Below are 19,139 nucleotides of genomic sequence, written 5' to 3' on the forward strand. Positions count from 1 at the left end.
TATCTTCAATTTTGACTATGAACGAATGGTCCCCGCGACGAAGTATATATGTATTCATAAACTAGAAGAAAACGTGAATGCATGCAAAACGAATTTCACAACTTTAACCTAGGATAAAGATTTCTTCTATCTCTTAGCATGTACACTTCCTTAAAGTCAAGACACCTAACATGTAAGATTACATATCTTTTATTTTAATTTTTTCTGGTCAACATTTAAAGGAGTAAATATAACAGAAATATCTAAAATTTATTCTAAGGCACACCCTCATCACAGGTCATAAACACGACGGTTATAGCTATCTATAAGGCTATATAAATTATATAATAAGCTAAGGTGCAATTGATGATGTATATGAAGTAACCTCGTTAATCGGCCCAACGTTATATATATCTTCACCAGCATCTTTCATAGAGTAACTTTGGGAAACAAGGATGTAATAATTTGTTTACATCGTTCAACCGAGGGAACTAGCTAATTCGATGTGCAATAAAAATTTATACAAAGCAGCTAGCTATAGCAGCCCATTCTTTCTTGTGCCTTGACTTAAAATTGTTGCCTTATGCAGCCAAACAAATTGCTCCGAGGCCATCCCAAAGGTGTACATTTTCTTAACATGATTTCGTTAGAAAAATGAATGATCGCCTGCTTGCATATATATGGTCCCGCAGCTACGTGAATAATTACCCTTTCTGTCCTTAATGTTAGGACCTGCCTAGTACGTAGAAACCCTAATGTAAAAAGGTCATGATTGGAGAGAAGCCATAGGTTGAAAGGGTCGTCCTCTAGGTTTTGATATCCAATGCCTACATACATCAATTCTCTCCATATGATTTAGTCATAAGGAATGAGAATTTCCTTGTTAGACCCGAGTAAAAGCACCAACAAATAATATTTACCAAGGGCACACTATTATATTATTATTCAATAAAGTATATAAGGTCTTCGATCTCTATATGGAGGACACTTGCAGTAGTGAAGGATAATATTCTTGCACGGTTACCAAGAGGAATGTTTGTAGGACCCTCCACTGGAAAAGGAATGGAGACCAGAGTCAAGCTCCAGCTTCTTTGGCTTTCAATATAAGAAAGGGAAAAAGAAGACCCATGTGGGGGATATATAAAAATCAAATATTAATGTTCACAAATTGGACCAAAGTGACTGCACGAAGCTTCATCAACAGAAGGGAACTGTTAGTGAGGGTCATGGAAAACATGGGACCAACTTTGATGAATGAAAATTCTAGGTTATTGCATTTAATTCAGATGACTAAAGACATCAAAGAAGCGATCAATGTTTTATTTTTATTTGTTAGAGAAAAAAATAATTTTGTCAACGGATTAAGAGTATGTTTAATTTTCAGTTCAACTTGCAAAAGTATCACAATTCTTCAAAATTAAGTTTACATGCGAAATTTTACTTTCAACCATATCCTACGACTCTTACTTCCACCTTCATTTTACTTTTTTTTTCATTGAATTTACGTTAAAACACGTGCAGTAGTAACATTTCTAATCGAAAACCATCCATACACTTGCTCGTTTCCATAAAGTATAGTGATCGGAAAGCATAGGGTAAGGTTAAAGTGCAATTTAAATTAATAACATTTCGCCATGTATTATTATACTGTTACTATTATTACAAAGGGCTAGTTAAGTGTATTATTATACTGTTATTATTATTACAAAGGGCTAGTTAGCTTAGCAGTAGTTGTATTAATTTCATATACCGTACCAATGTATTATTACTGCACTGCCATGTTATTAGATCCTATTTGGTGGCTTCGTGAAAACTGAACAGATGGAAGAATCTGAAATACCAAAGCGATACTGTTAAGATCTGACACTTCAGATCGGTTGGCAAGCAAAAAGAAAAGAGAGTGAAATCACTTTTGCTGTAAACGATTTGACAGCCATCATTCAACTCACTTTATGTCCCAGGACTATATAAATTACCCGAAATCCAAGTTTGGAATTTACAGATATAAATACTAAAAACTAGTTAATTTGTTGCACTAGCTTCTAAAGTGTCCTTATTTTATAACCTAAATAAATTATACTTAGAAGGCCATTAAATTTCAAGGATTATGCAAGACCGACCAAACTCTCTTGATACCTGACAATAGTTATTGATGGGGAATCCTTTCCTTGCTGTGGTAGCAGCAAACCCCAAGCCGAGATCCTAGCAAACCCCAAGAATAAGGGCGGAGATCTTAGCAAACCCCCAAGAATAAGAGAATAAGAGTTTTTCTCACGGGAAAGCCAAAAATGAAAAATCAGTCCTACTCTTGATTATGATATATGATATACTATAGGTTATGGATTCGAAGCTGCTGAAATTTAACCTAAAAATTAAAATGAAAGGTAGCTTCAAAATACAGCCACATTCTTCGGGACCAAAAGCTAAAAATCAAAGTGGGACTACTAAGGAAAGGAAAAGAAGACCAAAAAAAATGAAATGGATTAAAGAGAAGCAAAACAGAAGAAGCAATGTATCCTATTTTTTGTTAGTGGTTCAGATCACACACTCCAAACACAACCACACTCCCCCCATTAAGAAAATAAAATAAAAATAAAGGCTAAAACAGCAACCCCTTGTTCTCTTTTTTCTTCACTAATAATATCTACCATGATCCTCCACCTAACATGCCATTCCAATACCCGTGAGCTGAACCCTCTTGACTTCTATTCTGCTGATCAAACTCATTTGTGCTTGGAACTTGCTGCTTCAAATCCTCCACAGTAGGAAACAAGATCCTTGCACCACCAGTGGGACCCTCTTGAATCCCCTGAAGACCCCCATAACCATTTTCAAACCCCTCAAGGCTGAAGTTAAGGCCATGTGGTGGCTTAAAGTCCTGCAAGGGAAACCCATGGGTTGAATTATACATTGGCATGAAGGAGTTCAAACCCCTTGAGGAAGCAGCTGCAATCCCAGTCTTGAGAAGCTCCATGGCAGACAACTGAGAAGATGCAGATGTTGTTGTTGATGAGGAAGTAGGGTTTTGATGAAGACCAGTAGTACCCTTGTCTAATTCAGTGCTGTAAGGAACCTCAATGAACTTGGAGACAGTGCTGTAGTCCTCAGCTGGTGGATATGCTAGGTTAAGGTCTTGGCCTTGGTGGATCTTAGGGTCCTGAGAAGCAGATTGAGGGAAATTTGGTGTTGCGAGATCAGAAAGCTTCTTTGTTGGTGCTGGTGCTGATGGTGGTGCTGGCGGGGTTGATCTCTTGTTCTTTCTAGAGCCACCACCCACAGGAACATTTCTGAGAGAACCACCCTCAGTCCAATACCTTCTACATGTCTTGCAAAAGTACCTTGGCTGAGAGAGGCTATAGTTGTTGTAGTAGCAGAATTTGGTGTTTGTTGAATTGCACCTTGGGCAGTTCAAAGCTTGATCCTTTTGAGGCCTTGCCCTTCTCTCCAACATAGGAGGAGGAGGAGGAGGAGGAGGCTTTGAACCTTCCATCGGTTGTTTAACCACTCCAATACCCTGAAAAAATATCCAAATTTCAAAAGAATAAAAAACAAAAGACAGCAAAAGGCCATAACTGAAATTCAAAACCTTTGCTCCGAGAGAAAAAATGTAAGAGTCTAGGGAAGGAAAAAAAAAAAACAAGCAAACAAAGAAGGTGTTTTTATTTATTACACTTTGAGAAGGATTACAACAGCAGTGGTATGATACAAACAAATATGTTAACTTTTACTTCGGGTCCATTATCCTTTATCAGATGGTGGAAAGGAAAAAAATGGGAAAAGGAAAGGAGCAGTACTACTTTCAGTAGCCCAAAAAAAATAAATGAGGGAAAGATCTTTAAAAAGACAGCAAAAAAAATTGAATTTAAGTGGGGGGCTGAGCTGAACATCAGAAAAAGTTGGGGATGATTAATTAACACCCCACCTTAGAACTAAGAATATAATCAAAATAATTTCCCCAAGCCCAAAACTTAATAATCTAAAATTATGGTTGAAAATCACAACTCCCAGCAGAGATTTTCATGATTATATGGAAAGAAAACAGAAAAAGGTTCTGTGTACCTGTGCCCACTGAGCCGTGTCCATGGATTTAAGAAGAGAATGGGAAAAAGGAAAAGCAACGAGTCCTCAGAGAAAGAAAAAAGAACACCACTTTTCTAGAGAGTGTTAAAAGCGTGTAAAGCTTTGAGAGATGGGATGTAGTGGTGGTTCCATCCATGTGTTGGCCAACTAGCTAGCTATATTACACATGAAAGGGTAACATAGTCTTTTGCAACACTTTTAATCGACTACTTTGATTTTTTTAACTCAAACATTTCATTTTTTTTCTAATTTTTCTCATCTCTTACTTCCTTTGTTATTACAACATACCTTATATTTTTTATTTTACTTTTTCTTTTCTATACCCATTTTACACTCCACGACGAAGGTTGTGAAAATATCAATTTTCTTCAATTAATTACTATTTGAGAGTACGGGAAATTTGGGTACATGGCATGTAAGCTTACTGAGAAAGTAGGTTACATAAGTCAACAATATTCTTCCATGGTGTCTTTTCGTACAAGCACATAAGAATTTAGTCGGTTGATAACTAGATATATTATATATACTTTTAAGACCAGAGGAGGAGTAGCTGATTCCCCATCCTATTCCTTTCTCATCATGCAATGACTAATTAGCCACATTCAACAAAAATAGTTTTGGATATATATCTGCATGCTTGGGAGATAGGATGCAGCACATTTCAGTTTTTATGTTAAGAGCCCGGGAAAAAAGAATGAAAGTTATGTAATTAAAAAAATTAAATATGTCACGAAATTTAATGACTGTTTAGAATAGTTCCATTCATTGTTTTTAAATTTGTGAGTGCGATTTTAGTTCTAACATCCAGGTTTTAAAGGTATGGCATGGATATTTAGATATTTTATTATTTTGAAAATTCTATTAATTTTTTTTGTTTTTTTATCACATCATATATATTTTTTTAGTTGTTAACTAGCATACGAAGTGTCCATATCTATTTTTCTTTAAAGGTATTTATAACTGAAATTGTTGCGGTATCCTCTGTATTTAGTTGTAATTTCTCACGATATAAAAAAGAATGAGATGAAACTTCGTTGTGACTGTCACTATAATTTAAAACCTTAGTTCCATTATTAAGGTTGATTTATAATTTAAAGAATAACTAACAAACGTGGAGAATTGTTATCTTAAAAGTTATAATTCTTTCGGTCACTATATTTTTGTTACATGAGTCAAATTCTTTATTGTTCTTTATAGAGCGTTGCTTTAAATTTCTCTTTTGTTTTTAAACATCCTTTTTAAGGCAAGGAGATTAATTTGAATCTTTTATTATAGAGAGTTTGAATCTCTCGTTGTGAAGTGCAATAAATGATTTATTGATCAGAGTAATGATCAGTTTATTTAAATTTATATGCTGAAATAAATACTTATTTAATAAATAAATAAGTAATTTTTATTTTTAATATGTTTGTCTAGACTGTTTTTATTTTAAAAAGTAATTTTATATTTATTTTTATAAAAATTCTTATTCACTTCTTAAAAAATACTTATATAAAAAACACTAACTTTAAAATTATATTTTTTAGTCTCAACAATCCCAACCTACGTTACATAGGATATATAATCCAGCTTCTTCTTAGAAGGTGAAGAAAGTAATTTTTTCATAAGAAAATTAAATATCAATATTACATTATATACTTAACAAATTATGAATGTATTAAACTATTTGTAATTTTTTCTCTATTAAAGTCTCATATTACTTACTTTATTCATATTCACTCTTGAAAGTTAAATATCTATTTTATTACATTAAATTTGAATTTCTTACACTTTAATTTGTTTTATTGTATTAGATGTTAGATATTTTATTGTAGAGAAGCCAAATTTTATATGATAAGAAACATGCCGCTTAATTTTGCCGGATGAACAAATATTTAATTTCTTATACCGAATATATTATTAGCTCTGAAAAATATAATATTTTTTAAAATTTCTATAAAATCTTAATTATTTTTAGCATCTATAATTAAGAAAATAATATGAATTTATATTTTTTTAGTACACATACTTTTAGACTTTAATAAAAAAAGTTTAAACCACATTCATTTTAAATATTTAAAAAATAATACTTCTTTTGAATTCATATATAAACAAAAAAAAATATTTTATATCTTAAAATTAAATATAAATAAGTTTAATTAATTGTATCCATATTTAATGATATAATTCCTAAAATATTTTTCATTTAATTATAATTTTATTTTCAATAAAAAATTACTCATAATAATAATTTTAAATGAAGAATATTTGAGGGAGTATTTTTATTAAAAATATAATGTTTTCATTAACATAAACATATTTGTACTTATATACGTTCACAATTAAAAAAAATCTGAACTCTTTTTTCAAAGTGGAGTCTCACTTGAATAAATTTGTAGTTGGAGTGGTAAAGCAAAATAAAGGCTGAAAGCAAAAGTAAAAGGAGGGTTTAATGTTTTCTTAAATATTATGACAAAGTGCCCGGCTAAAGCATCATTATCTTTAATTTATTTTATGTTTTTTATAAATAAATAAAAAAAGTAAAATAATCACTCCCTTCCTTCTCCTCCTCAAACAAAATAGATCTGTGACTCTCTCTCCACCATGGTGTCCTCTCTCTCTCCTCCATGGAGTCAGCCGCCGCCACCATGAGCTGAGCACAACAGATTGGTGTCTCTCTCTCCTGCACTTAGCAAATTTTCCCCCATCCGCACCACACACAATCCCTCCAACTCCAATCGGCTTCATCACAAGTCTGGCATGCTTTTTCTGTCTCCAATTCATCCCCACAATAATAATAATTTTAAAAATTAAATTAAAATATAGTTTCAAATTTGTTTTCCTTTCTTTCTCTCTTCCCACGCTCGGATTTTCGTCTGAAAAAATTTAAATTTACAAAAATAATTTATAACAAACATAATATCAATAATATTAATTATAAATAATAATTTTTCTGTCACAACATAAATTATCTAAAATAAATATTATACCAAAATATCAAATTAAGCATTGTATAAGTGTATCAATCATTACAAATTTATTCAAATTATAATAATTAATCATAATCTACTATAAATAAAAGATTAATCTATATGTAACATCCGATTTTTCATAAAATAAATTAAAAAATATTTTTTTATTTAAAAATAAATAGAGTAAATAATAGAGAGTATTTTAACTTTAGGTTAGTTTTTAGACCGAGAATGTATTTCTACCATCTCTTTTTTTCGTTTTTCGTTTTTCGTTTTTCTCCTCTCAAAACCTTTTCTTTTTTTCGTTTACACCTAGACCTGTCTTAGTAAAATGACAAGATCTCGTAATCGTTAACTGTTGGATTCTCATGAAATATGAGCACCAGGTTTGAAACTTATTTGCGAACATTCTCATTGTTGGAAATTGCGAAACAATAAATGAGGTAAGACAAATGTCCTTCGCATCGTAACTTTCTTTTTTCCAGCGTATACCCAAACCTATTCTAATAAAACTACGATATCGGACTCGTCTACCGTTGGATGTTCGTGAAATTTTGACACCAGATTCGAAATTCATTTCCACACATCTTCACCGATGGGATCTTCAAATTAATGGGGAGAGAGAAATACTCATCGCCCACAAACAGTGGAATGAAGGCTTCAATCTCTTATCCTTCTCTCTAATGCTTGGAAAGCCTAGCAAAGCAACCAGAGGAAAAACTTGAGGAATCTCAGGAAACTTCTAGAGATGCAGCTATTTCTTCCAGTATACACACGTGAGCCCGCTTAGAAATAAGAGATGAGTTTATCGCAATTGGAGTTAGAATGAACATGTGTAGGAATCCTTAGAGGATTAAATTAGGGTTTATTTTGAGATGTTTATTGAATTATAATTTTTCCTTTACGATTCTAAATACAATATTATTGTGTTTGACTGACCAATTGATGTTCTGATGCGAATTGGTTGATAAACTTGAGTGCTCTTGATGTTTTCGTGTTTTTGACCTATGATTTTGATTCATTGATTTTAATATGATTGTGTGGAACTGTTTAAGGAATTTTACTCCCCATTTTGTGAGAAACATTTTGTATAAATTTTTATATTGAGATTATGAAATGGTGATTCAAATTATGAGTAAGTGAGAAATTGAACCTGTGATGAATGATAAGATACATGTGTATTGAGACATTGCATATATTGAGTTATGAGTTATGAATTGTATAATCACACAATTGTAAGACCCTTTAAGGGCGTTGAGTTTTTGCGCGATGAGTATTGTGATGGGATCCACTGTGGAAGTCCGACAAGTTGAATCACTTTGAAGCGCGACGAGTGAAAATGATTTTGAAAACAATTGAGTAATTATGTTTATTGGATAGTTCATAGGTAAAGTGTATATGATTCATGATGTGTGACAACATGTTAAATTGGGATCATACCATTGTTATTGAAATAGAGTGTATATGATAAATAAAGTACGTATTGACTTGTAATATATATGTGCATTGACGTGACGAATTAACCTCTTTTACCATTTTTATCTTTAATTTCAACCCAAGAGCTTATTTTATTTGTATCTGTAGTGGATAAATATGCACTGGCTAAAGTTGCAACCAAACGATTGACTTGCCCTTCAAGTTGTCATATGCACAAAAAGATTTAAGTATCATATTGATATAAGAGATTCAAGGTTTTTTTCCACCTTGCTTCTGTTTTTTTATTTTAAACTTTGCTTCATGTTTTCTTTGCACGGTGGATGGCAAAACTTATGGCATCTACTTTGTGCCTTTATATTTGATATTTATTTGGCTGTTCAAAAAAAAATCTTGATATCAAAGATTTGAGGTTGTTATATATATATATATATATATATATATATATATATATATATATATATATATATATATATATATATATATATATGTGTGTGTGTGTGTGTGTGAAATTATCTTTCTTATCTTTCACTTGCCTAAATGCACTTTAATACCTTTTTAAAAAATTAAGAATGCCTAAAAAATATTAGGAAATTATGGTTAAGGGTAGCAATTAATTAGCAATAGTACAGGATTTTAGAGTCTTATTTTTTCCCCCGTCAATTGGCCCAGTTTACATTCCGGTCAGACTGGTATATGTAATATAATATTAGTTATGCATAACATAATTTAACAATAACTAATCAACAAAATTTAAAAATCACTCACATGACTTGGAGTTGGAACATTTTGATAGTACTCTTTGATATCCCTAAACGTCTTTCTTTCATCAATGTGCACACCATAATATTCTTTGAGATGTTCATATGCCTCCACATGATTTAGGTTTGAATGAAACCTAATATTATCAACCACCCTTTTTGCCACCCATTTCATTGTAACTTGTTTATTTTTTAATACCCTTTCACATATGTGCTCCTCCCAAAAAGTCTTGATTTGAAAGCTTCTTGTAACTTCATACCATGAACAACAAATTTCCCATGAGCATTCAACTTGTTTACAACATATGATAAAGTACAAACCCGGGTGTGCGTCATTGTGCGTCGTTGTGCGACGTTGTGATTAAGAAATTTTTCAGCGAAACAAGGTTGTGGAAGTGTGGGAGACGAAGCACTTCCGGGAACTTGGCTTTCGAAATGAAGAAGTTTCTCGAAGTGTGGGAGATGATGAAAAATCGAGAACGTATCTTTTGAAAACGAAGAGTCAATTTTGGGTTGTGTAAAAAAATCCTTTTGGGAATGAAGAAAATCAACAAACGCCAAAAAACCTTTTTTCCCACAGTCAAGGAAAATCAAAAGTCACTACATTTGCATATGACAAATATGTCTCTAAGTTGGCAGCTATGTAGGTAATTTTTTGCTTACAAAATTTTCCCTCTGTGCCACGTAAGCAACTTTTTTAACAGTGATGGATAAAAGTTGACGGTAGGATATTTTTATTGCACTTTTAATACTTTTGAAGACTAAATTTTACAGTTAAATATTTTAGAGACACATTTATCAACGAATTACAATTTCAAGGATAAAAGTGGTTATTTACGCTTATTATTATTACAAAGGGCTAGTTAGCTCAATAGCAGTGGTTGTATTAATTTCATGAATCGTACCAATGTATTATTACTGTCATGTTATTAGATCCTATTTGGTGGCTTCATGAAAACTCAACGGATGGAAGAATCTAAAATTCCAAGCGGTACTGTTAAGATTTGACACTTTGGATCGGTTGGCAAAAAAAAAAAAAAGAGTAAACCACTCTTGCCATAAACGATTTGATAGTCATCATTCCAACTCACTTTATGTCTCAGGACTATATATAAATCACCCAAAATCCCAGTTTGGAATTTACAAATATAAATACTAAAAACTAGTTAATTTGGTGCGCTAGCTTGTAAAGTGCCCTAATTTTATAACCTAAATAAGTTATACTTAGAAAGCCATTAAATTTCAAGGGTTATGCAATACCGACCAAACTCTCTTGGTACCTCACAATAGGTATTGATAGGGAATTCTTTCCTTGTTGTGGTAGCAGCAAACCATGAGTGAAGATCCTAGCAAACCCCAAGAATAAGCGTTATTCTCATGGGAAAGCCAAAAATGAAAAATCAATCGTACTCTTGATTATGATATATGATATACTATAGGTTATAGACTCAAAGCTCCTGAAACTTAACCTAAAAAATCACTTAAAAAACTAATTTGCAAAAATAATTTAATTCCCCAGACCACTTTCCTTTTTATTCTTTCTCGCGTTTTATGACCAACCACTCACTCTCACTTCTTTTCTTTTGATATATGTAATGAAATGTTGAATCTCATGAACAATCATCCTCGCAACCGGAGGTGTTGATCTAGGGGTCGCGCACGCCGGTAATGGTGGCCAAGGAGGTGACAGAGAGGGAAGAGCAAATCTGTTTTGCTCGGGAGGAAGAAGAAGGTGGTGATTTTTTAAAAAACTTTTGTTAAAAAATAATAGTGATATTTAGTTGTTATATTTTTGTATTAAATTAATAATTTAAAAATTTTAAAGTTAGAAAAATCCTAAATTTTTGACAAAAATCTGGAAAAAAAATACCAATTGAGACAATTTAAAAATTCAAAAAATTAGGATAAATTTTCTAAAACTTAATATAAATAAAAATAAAATAATGGTGAAGTATAATGAATCGAAATGATATTAAATTAAAAAAATACAAGAATAATTGAGTTTAACCGAAAGAGGAAAAGGAAATAAAAAAGGTAAAACTTGCATGACAATAAAAAGCTATGAACAATAACATTTATCAAGACACCATTGTTAATAACATTGATTTTTTTCGATGATAGTATTTGGAATAACCTTAGGTTGTCAAAAAAATATATTAATTATTTTTTTGGTGAAGGGAAGTAATATATAATTATTTTTTATTTTTTCATGACATTTATTTTGACATGTTAAAAGATTTTCATTGATGAGGGGTCAAATCTAAGGATTGTTTATAATATTATCTACCTTTAATCTATTAAGATGTTTTTTAATGAAGATAAAATAGGATAGGTTATTGAACATTAAAGCTAATAATATATCAAAGCTAATAATATCTCAAATGGGTTTATGAGTAGATTAACTTGAGGTTAAAATATTAATATTAAAAAGAGAGTTTAGATTACATTTATTCCTTAATCTCACTTAGACCTTAATTTGAAAGTTTGTTCTAGGATGACAAAAGTTCCTTATTATTAATGAGTTGAGACAAAAAATAATCATAAATATTATCTCCTTTTAACTCAATAAGACATCTAATATCCTTTTTGTTTTTATAATCTTATTATACTTTTCATTTTTTATCTTACATAATATTTTAATAATAATAAAATTGTGACATTTCATTGTGTATTATTAGAGTAAATAATACCTTAAATGTTATATGACTATAACAATGCTAACAAACTAGAGACTTACAAGTGATTTTAAAAAGTATAAGCAATTTTGTTTGTTTTGAAACACACTTTAAGGGTGTTTGTTTTTACATTGCTCAACAAATTTTTCCATTGAAGAGTTTGATTTGATAATTGGTTACTTAAATTTGCTTATATGGTTGATACCAATAATAAATATTTTTTCAATCACAAAATTTAAGGTAGCTCAATTTGTACACCCACCTTAACAACTTTAGTATTATAATATTTCTTTTTGTAAATTTTAAAAATTCATACGACATTCTTATTTAAGCAATAATATATTTTAAATACTCTAAACCCTAAAATATCACACGAAAAATATTTTTATTAAAAAAAGTGTAGTATACATTATCTATTTTCAATTAATCATATATTTCTTATTATACAATTTTATAAGTTAACATAATTAAGATGTTTAAAAGTTTAAGGCAAATGCTTTAAAAAAAACGTTTTGTTAAATGTGTTCTTGTATGATTTTTAATAAAATTTTACATATTATATTTTTTAATCATATCCTAAAAATATTGATTAGCAAAATTCAAAATTTAATTATTTTTTATCATTAGAATGTTAATGTAAAATATTCACAAATTTTATTGATCTATCAAATCACTTAATTAATTATCTTTAGTAAATTTTTTTTAATTATGTTTTTTTATATAGAAGACTTGAACCAGAGACTTATTACTTAAGAAATCTAAGCTTAACATAATACCACTTCAACAAATGATATATTAGTTTTAAAATAAATGATATATTAGTTTTAAAATGTTAAAATACTATTATGTGATTTGAATCAGATGACTTTTATTTTAATAATAAAAATAGGAAATTATACTATATTAAATTAAATCGTTAATAAAATTGTAACTTTATAATTTTTCTATTATGAACTGACCATTTTATAAGAAAATGAATTGATCGATCCTTTCGATTTAGAAACACCCTGCTGCAGGGATTTTATTGTGGCAAAGTTACTACTAATATAGTAAAGGTGCATTTATCTGACACAAACACAATGGTGACACTGACACGCGTGTGAAGTCTGAACACAGAAAAAAATAAAAAGAATACTCGGTGTAGTAGTATTAATATGAGACCTGCACAAATGGGACAACACATCAGAAGCATCGATGGAGATGAACACGGATCGACGGCGGCGGCGGCGGCTCGAAGTTCAAAGGAGAGGGTTGAGCTCCGGGAAGGAGGAAACAAGAGGACACGTGTCGGGTAACGAAGGGGGACGCGGCTGTTACCTTGGGGAATTCCTCTTTCACTGATCTGATAGCGAAACGTGTCGGTGACGTTAGAATCTGAATCGCAATATCTGGGGTCTCAATCACTTCATCCACGAGTGGTGCTGCTTCCACCACCCTTCGATCATATCCACTCTGCAGACAGAATCTTCCCCCTCACCGTCTGATCCATCTACAGGAGGTTCTTGCTTCTTACATCTTTCTCATTCTCAACACTACTGTACCCAAGGTCCAAGAAGAAAGAATAAATATAATATAATTATGCACACACTTTCTTTTTCAATATTGTATTTTTTTAAGGGAATATATTTATTAGAATTTCATAAGATTTTAATTTTTTTTAAAAATATTGAGATATTAAATCAAAATTTTCAAATAATAAAAATAAATACTGTAACATTCAATCAAAATTATTAGAATTTATAAAAAAATTTCAAGAAAATTTATTGGTATTTAGTTAAGATTTTTGGTAACTTAAAAAAAGTCTCATAATATTAAAAAATATACAAATTTCGATGAATTATTTCTTATAATAAATTAATGAATTTTATGGAATTTTTTATGAAAAAAATAAAAATTAAACAATTTCATCAAAACTTTTAAAATTTAATGAGATTTTCATTCCTTCTTACAAATCGATATATTTTTATTTTTTTTATCTTATACAATCTTCTGTTTCTTTATTGAAAGTGCTATATATTCATATTTTTTTTCCACTTTTGATCAATTATCAATATATTTGAAACATGTGATATGAGAGATTTATCCATTTTTTGAATTTGGAAAACATCCAGAGACGTGTATATACATGTAAACGAACGTGAATATATATAAACATGAAAAATATATGATTTTAATAAAGATGAGAAGTTGATTCATATATAAGTGAATAAATATATAAATGAGATTTGAAATTATTGTTGGACATGTTTTTTGTTTGGTGGAGTTGTTATTGTTTGAATGACTACATTATTTATATGACTAGTAGACATTGTAGTATATAATTTTTATATAATTAACATGATTGATGATTGAAGGGGAATTAACTTATTGTACTTATAAATATGTTAGGAGAAATTAATTTATTATGTAATAGGTTTAGGATTCTCTCTATAAGATAAGTTTTATTTAAAGTATTAAATACCCAAATTTCATGAATCTTTATTAATAATTTTGAATATTTTTAAAAAATTGATGGATTTAAAATCTTGAAAATCCATAATATCCTTCCTAATCTTATGGATTTATATTTTGTAAATTCATTAATATCTGAATTACAAAATTCTAATTATAAAATTGTTTAAAAAAATCTTAAAAGTTATTATATCCAAAATATTCTTTTAAAATCTTAATCACATACACTTCCTTGAGTCTTCATATAAAAAGATCATTTTAACATTTTAAGTAAAAAATATTATATAAAAAATTATTTTTGGGACCTTTTTAATGATTATATAAAATCTATACTTTTTTAAAAATTTAAAATCAAATTTATCAAGATAAAAATATAAAAACTTTAGCAACATTTGAACAAAAATATAAAAATTCAAAAAATATTTTTATTAATATTTAGAATGATATTTTAATATATATATATATATATATATATATATATATATATATATATATATATATACACACACATACATATATATATATATATATATATATATATATATATATATATATTGTAAAATATGTTTTTATTGAAGTTTTATATTTTGTTATTCTAGAGTTTAAATACATATAACTATTAAATTTATTTTAGGTTCTTAATAATTTTTTGAATTTTCTGTTTATTTTATTAGATATCAAATATATTAAAATTTTATTTTGGATTCTTATAAAGCGATGATGGGTCAGTTAAAAAAAAAAAATCAACTGTTAAGAAACTATCACTGTTTGTTTTGAATTTGAAATGACTGATTGCTTTTAAATAAATATTAAGGATTTTTTAGTAGTTAAAAATACATTTTTAATTTTTTATGAATATTTTATTTATTCCTTAACTGAGGAAAGAGATTCGAAATAAATTTTTTAATATATATCTAACAAAAAAAATTAAAAAAATCCAAAATAAATTAAAAAAAATTATAAAGGTATAAAACATATTTAAGTTTATATATAATGTTGAAATTAATATGTCACTTTAATAAATTTAGTTAGCTTAATATTATCCCTAATGTATTAGGTCATAATGGGATCGTGTTTAAGTTCAAGTGAATAACCCTAAATTCTTATTTACATCAAACACACTGGTGGAGTTTGCCGTATGAGCCCAAGTGAGAGGCTTGGAGGAGGAATCTAAACAATTCCAAATTTTTCCTTTGGGAAGCTCCGTGGTCAAGTTCATAAGTTATGGTCATATTTTATTTATCAAGATAAAAATTACCATTATAATACATAAGTCAAGTGAAAGAATGTTCAAATATTAAATTGAATGTGACTCATACATCGATAATATTTAGAGTATATAGATTTTATGTAACTGTTACAAGTTTTGAATTATTAATTTTTAATTTGTATTATTGAATCTTAATGGAGTAATCAATACAAGGGACAATTAAATTGTTGTAATTCATGAGAGATCTCTTAACTTGCCTGTAAAATGTTTGTGATATTCCATTGATTCACATATTTCAAAAGGCAAAGACCATTCTTTGTTTTCTTTCCTTGCTTAGTTGTAAGAGATTATGTGATAAAGAATTTGATAGCAATGATTATAAGAAGTATGTTTAATTTTGCTTACCGAATAGTTTTTTTTTTATTCAGCGCTTACTAAATAGTTTACTCTTGTTTATATTATGATCTAATGTTTTAAATTTCTTAACAGGCCAAATGCCCAATGCAAGGAATCAATATAGAAATTCTCTTCACGAAAAAGTGTGAGAAATAGTTACACACTACTCCTTAATCCTTAGTCCTTAACAAGCAAAAACTGTAAGTTCCTATAATGATAGGGCCATATTTATGGAAAACGATGGATACAATTCGACTAATTCCGAATCTTTAGCCAGAATTCCATGGATTAGAAATGGCATACATAGATTATGTTTGTCAGATTATTTAAATTAATTATTAATTTTTTTACTAAAAAATTTAGTTGAATAATTTTTTTGAAACATCATTTTTTAAGATGTTAATTTCTAATTTTTAGTTTTTTTGTATTTTTTCATTTTTATCTCAATATATTAATTAAATTTTTTAGTTATATTTTTAAAATAAATCATGATTTTATTATTTTTCTTTTATTTCACATATTTTAATTATTTTAATAAAGTAATTTTTAAACTTTCAATTACCCATTAATTTTTAACTAATTTTATCAAATATAACGACAACAATCCTTATTCCCTCAGGCAACGAAATGGATTTCTGGCGTATTAATTAACCATGTATGGCAGGAATTTTATGTTTTCATGCACTTTCAACCCCCAAACCCAACTCCACCTTGCACAAATTAAATTGACCATTGTTAATGCATATATCAAACACAAACAGAAAATTAAATTGTTGTTGCAAATGTAAAATAGGAAAAGGAAAAATAAGGTTGAGTCACGGATTAAGCCACTCTCTTTAAGACGTTTCACGATTCTACATGAAGTATGCAACAATAAACAACCACGTCGTCCCCAACATTATTCCAAAAAGTTTCAAGAAAATTACCTGGAAACAACGAGGACCATGAGCTTTTCAGACATACTATGAAGGACCTAATATTTTTCCTTGGTAAGTGGCTTAGTAAGATTCATAACAGCTTCTTGATGAGAAAGAAGAGGCATATTATTGGAGTTGTTGGAAATCATAGGCCAGTGGTATAATCAAATTAAAATATATAATTAAGAAATAATTTTTACCGTTAATTTTATAAAATTAAATTAGACTTAAACTCAAATTTGAGTAAACCAAAATTTAAAGGACTAACTAATTAAAAAATTGACGTTTGCTTAAAATTGATATTATAAAGTAATTTTTTTATGAAAATAGTATAGAGTAAGGTTAGACTTATTTAAATTAATATTTTAATTTTTCTATGAAATGATAAAATAGTATTACAAAATATTTGTGTGCGGGTGTTTGTTTAAAAAAGATTTCAATAAGTTTTTAGTGTCAATAAAATATGTGTTTCATTCTTTCTTTATTTTTTATCATCCAGAAAAGATTATTTAATTTAGTCTTTTTTTTCTTGTTTATATCGTTAATTTTTTTCTTCATTTTAATCTATCAGCTTATTGTTTCAATCCCCATAAAATTATAAATATTTGATATAGGTCACTCTTTTAATTATTATTATTTTTTAACCAAAGGTCACACTTTTATATTACTTAATTAGAAAAATATTTTAGCCTTTGCTATTTAGGAAACATTACTACATCAGACTTATTTTCTAATTTCTATTAAGCACATCATCACTCATAATGAAAAAAAAAAAGAAGAAGAAGAAAGAATACTAGAACAGATTTTTTAAGAGGATCAGAACAAAAATCATCACAAAGTTATTTGAGCAGAAAAAAGTATATTTAAAATCAGTCTTGTTTTCAGAAGTTTAAAATCTTGTTTTGCTGAAGGTAAAATTATTTTTCCCACCTAAAATGTAACCAAATACTCTCGTCCCAATGCAAACGTGATTCTTCGCCAAACAGTTGGTGTAGTGCTACTGGTAGATGTACAAACAGAGAAAAATTCAACTCGTGTTATTTCAAAACTCTTGTGAGTTACTTCAGGATTAGTTCAATTTGGCTTGGTCTTTGCTTAAACACCTTTCACCCTGTTATGCATGGACTCATGGTCATGGTTATCTTTAGCTTTTTAAATTTTATTACCCACCATTACTTTTAATTAGATGTAACGTTCATCTTCCCCGTCTTGCCTCATCAAATTAAAATTTGCTCTAACATGGAAGAGAAATGTTTGATTCATTTTTTCAATGGTTTTAAAAGTCAATTCTTCTCATGTTATCAGTCGGGAGTGAATTTAGTTCATATTTATTTTATTGTTGCAAACATATTTTTGAAAAAAAATAAATTGTAAAAGTATTGAGATTCTTTCTTATGCAAAATAAAATTTATAAATCATTAGATTTATCTTAAAATTAGTGTACCGCAATTTGAACTGGCATCCAAAGTTTAAGTTAAAGTTAAGTTTGTAAACCGAATTTGCAAAAATAATTTAATTCTTTTTTTTTTTATAAGACTGAATTATTTTAGGATAAAATTTTAAATAATAAAAATTGTGTTTATCTTGAGAATGTTGGAGGAGTTAAATAATAAATATAAATAAATTAATCTGAGGGTTAAATCAATCCATCATGCCTAACCCCAGGGTTCATTAACTATGCATCAAAACAAGTTGATTGGTAAGTTATTATGTGTAATCCAATGTAAAAGTAGATAAGTTAGGCAAGTTGACGTGACGAATTAACCTCTTTTATCATTTTTATCTTTAATTTCAACCCAAGAGCTTATTTTATTTGTATCTGTAGTGGATAAATATGCACTGGCCAGACGATTGACTTGCCCTTCAAGTTGTCATATTTACAAAAAGAATTAAGTATCATATTGATATAAGAGATTCGAGGTTTTTTTCCACCTTGCTTCTGTTCTTTTATTTTAAACTCTGCTTCATGTTTTCTTTGCACAGTGGATGGCAAAACTTATGACATCTACTTTGTGCCTTTATATTTGATATTTATTTGACTGTTAAAAAAAAAATCTTGATATCAGAGATTCGAGGTTGTTATATATATATATATATATATATATATATATATATATATATATATATATATATATATATATATATATATATATATATATATATATATAAGTATACACTTATATCTCTCTATAAAAAATATACATACATATATATATATAGAACTTTTGTGGGGGGAGCACATAAATAGAGACGTACGCCGCGATTACGCGCTCTTTTTTTTTTTT

At 28.8% G+C, this 19,139-nt stretch overlaps 1 protein-coding gene across 3 annotated transcripts; it reads right to left on the reverse strand.

Moving 5' to 3' along the window:
* Positions 1-2,440: 2,440 nt before the first annotated feature.
* On the reverse strand, positions 2,441-4,062 carry LOC778114 (Dof21). Of its 3 annotated transcripts, none has more exons than XM_006577816.3 (2): positions 3,650-4,032; positions 2,441-3,493 (listed from the first exon to the last, which is right to left on the reverse strand). In XM_006577816.3, the coding sequence occupies exon 2, from the start codon at positions 3,467-3,469 to the stop codon at positions 2,624-2,626; it is 846 nt and encodes a 281-aa protein (XP_006577879.1). In that variant the 5' UTR covers positions 3,470-3,493; positions 3,650-4,032; the 3' UTR covers positions 2,441-2,623. The 3 variants fall into 3 exon arrangements, with proteins under 3 accessions (XP_006577879.1, XP_014629855.1, NP_001236777.1); XM_014774369.2 differs by having other exon boundaries at positions 3,902-4,020; NM_001249848.1 differs by lacking the exon at positions 3,650-4,032 and adding an exon at positions 4,039-4,062 and having other exon boundaries at positions 2,624-3,493.
* Positions 4,063-19,139: the final 15,077 nt, after the last annotated feature.

The sequence above is a fragment of the Glycine max genome, chromosome 4 (genome assembly GCF_000004515.6).
Source record: "Glycine max cultivar Williams 82 chromosome 4, Glycine_max_v4.0, whole genome shotgun sequence".
NCBI classification, from domain to species: Eukaryota; Viridiplantae; Streptophyta; class Magnoliopsida; order Fabales; family Fabaceae; genus Glycine; species Glycine max.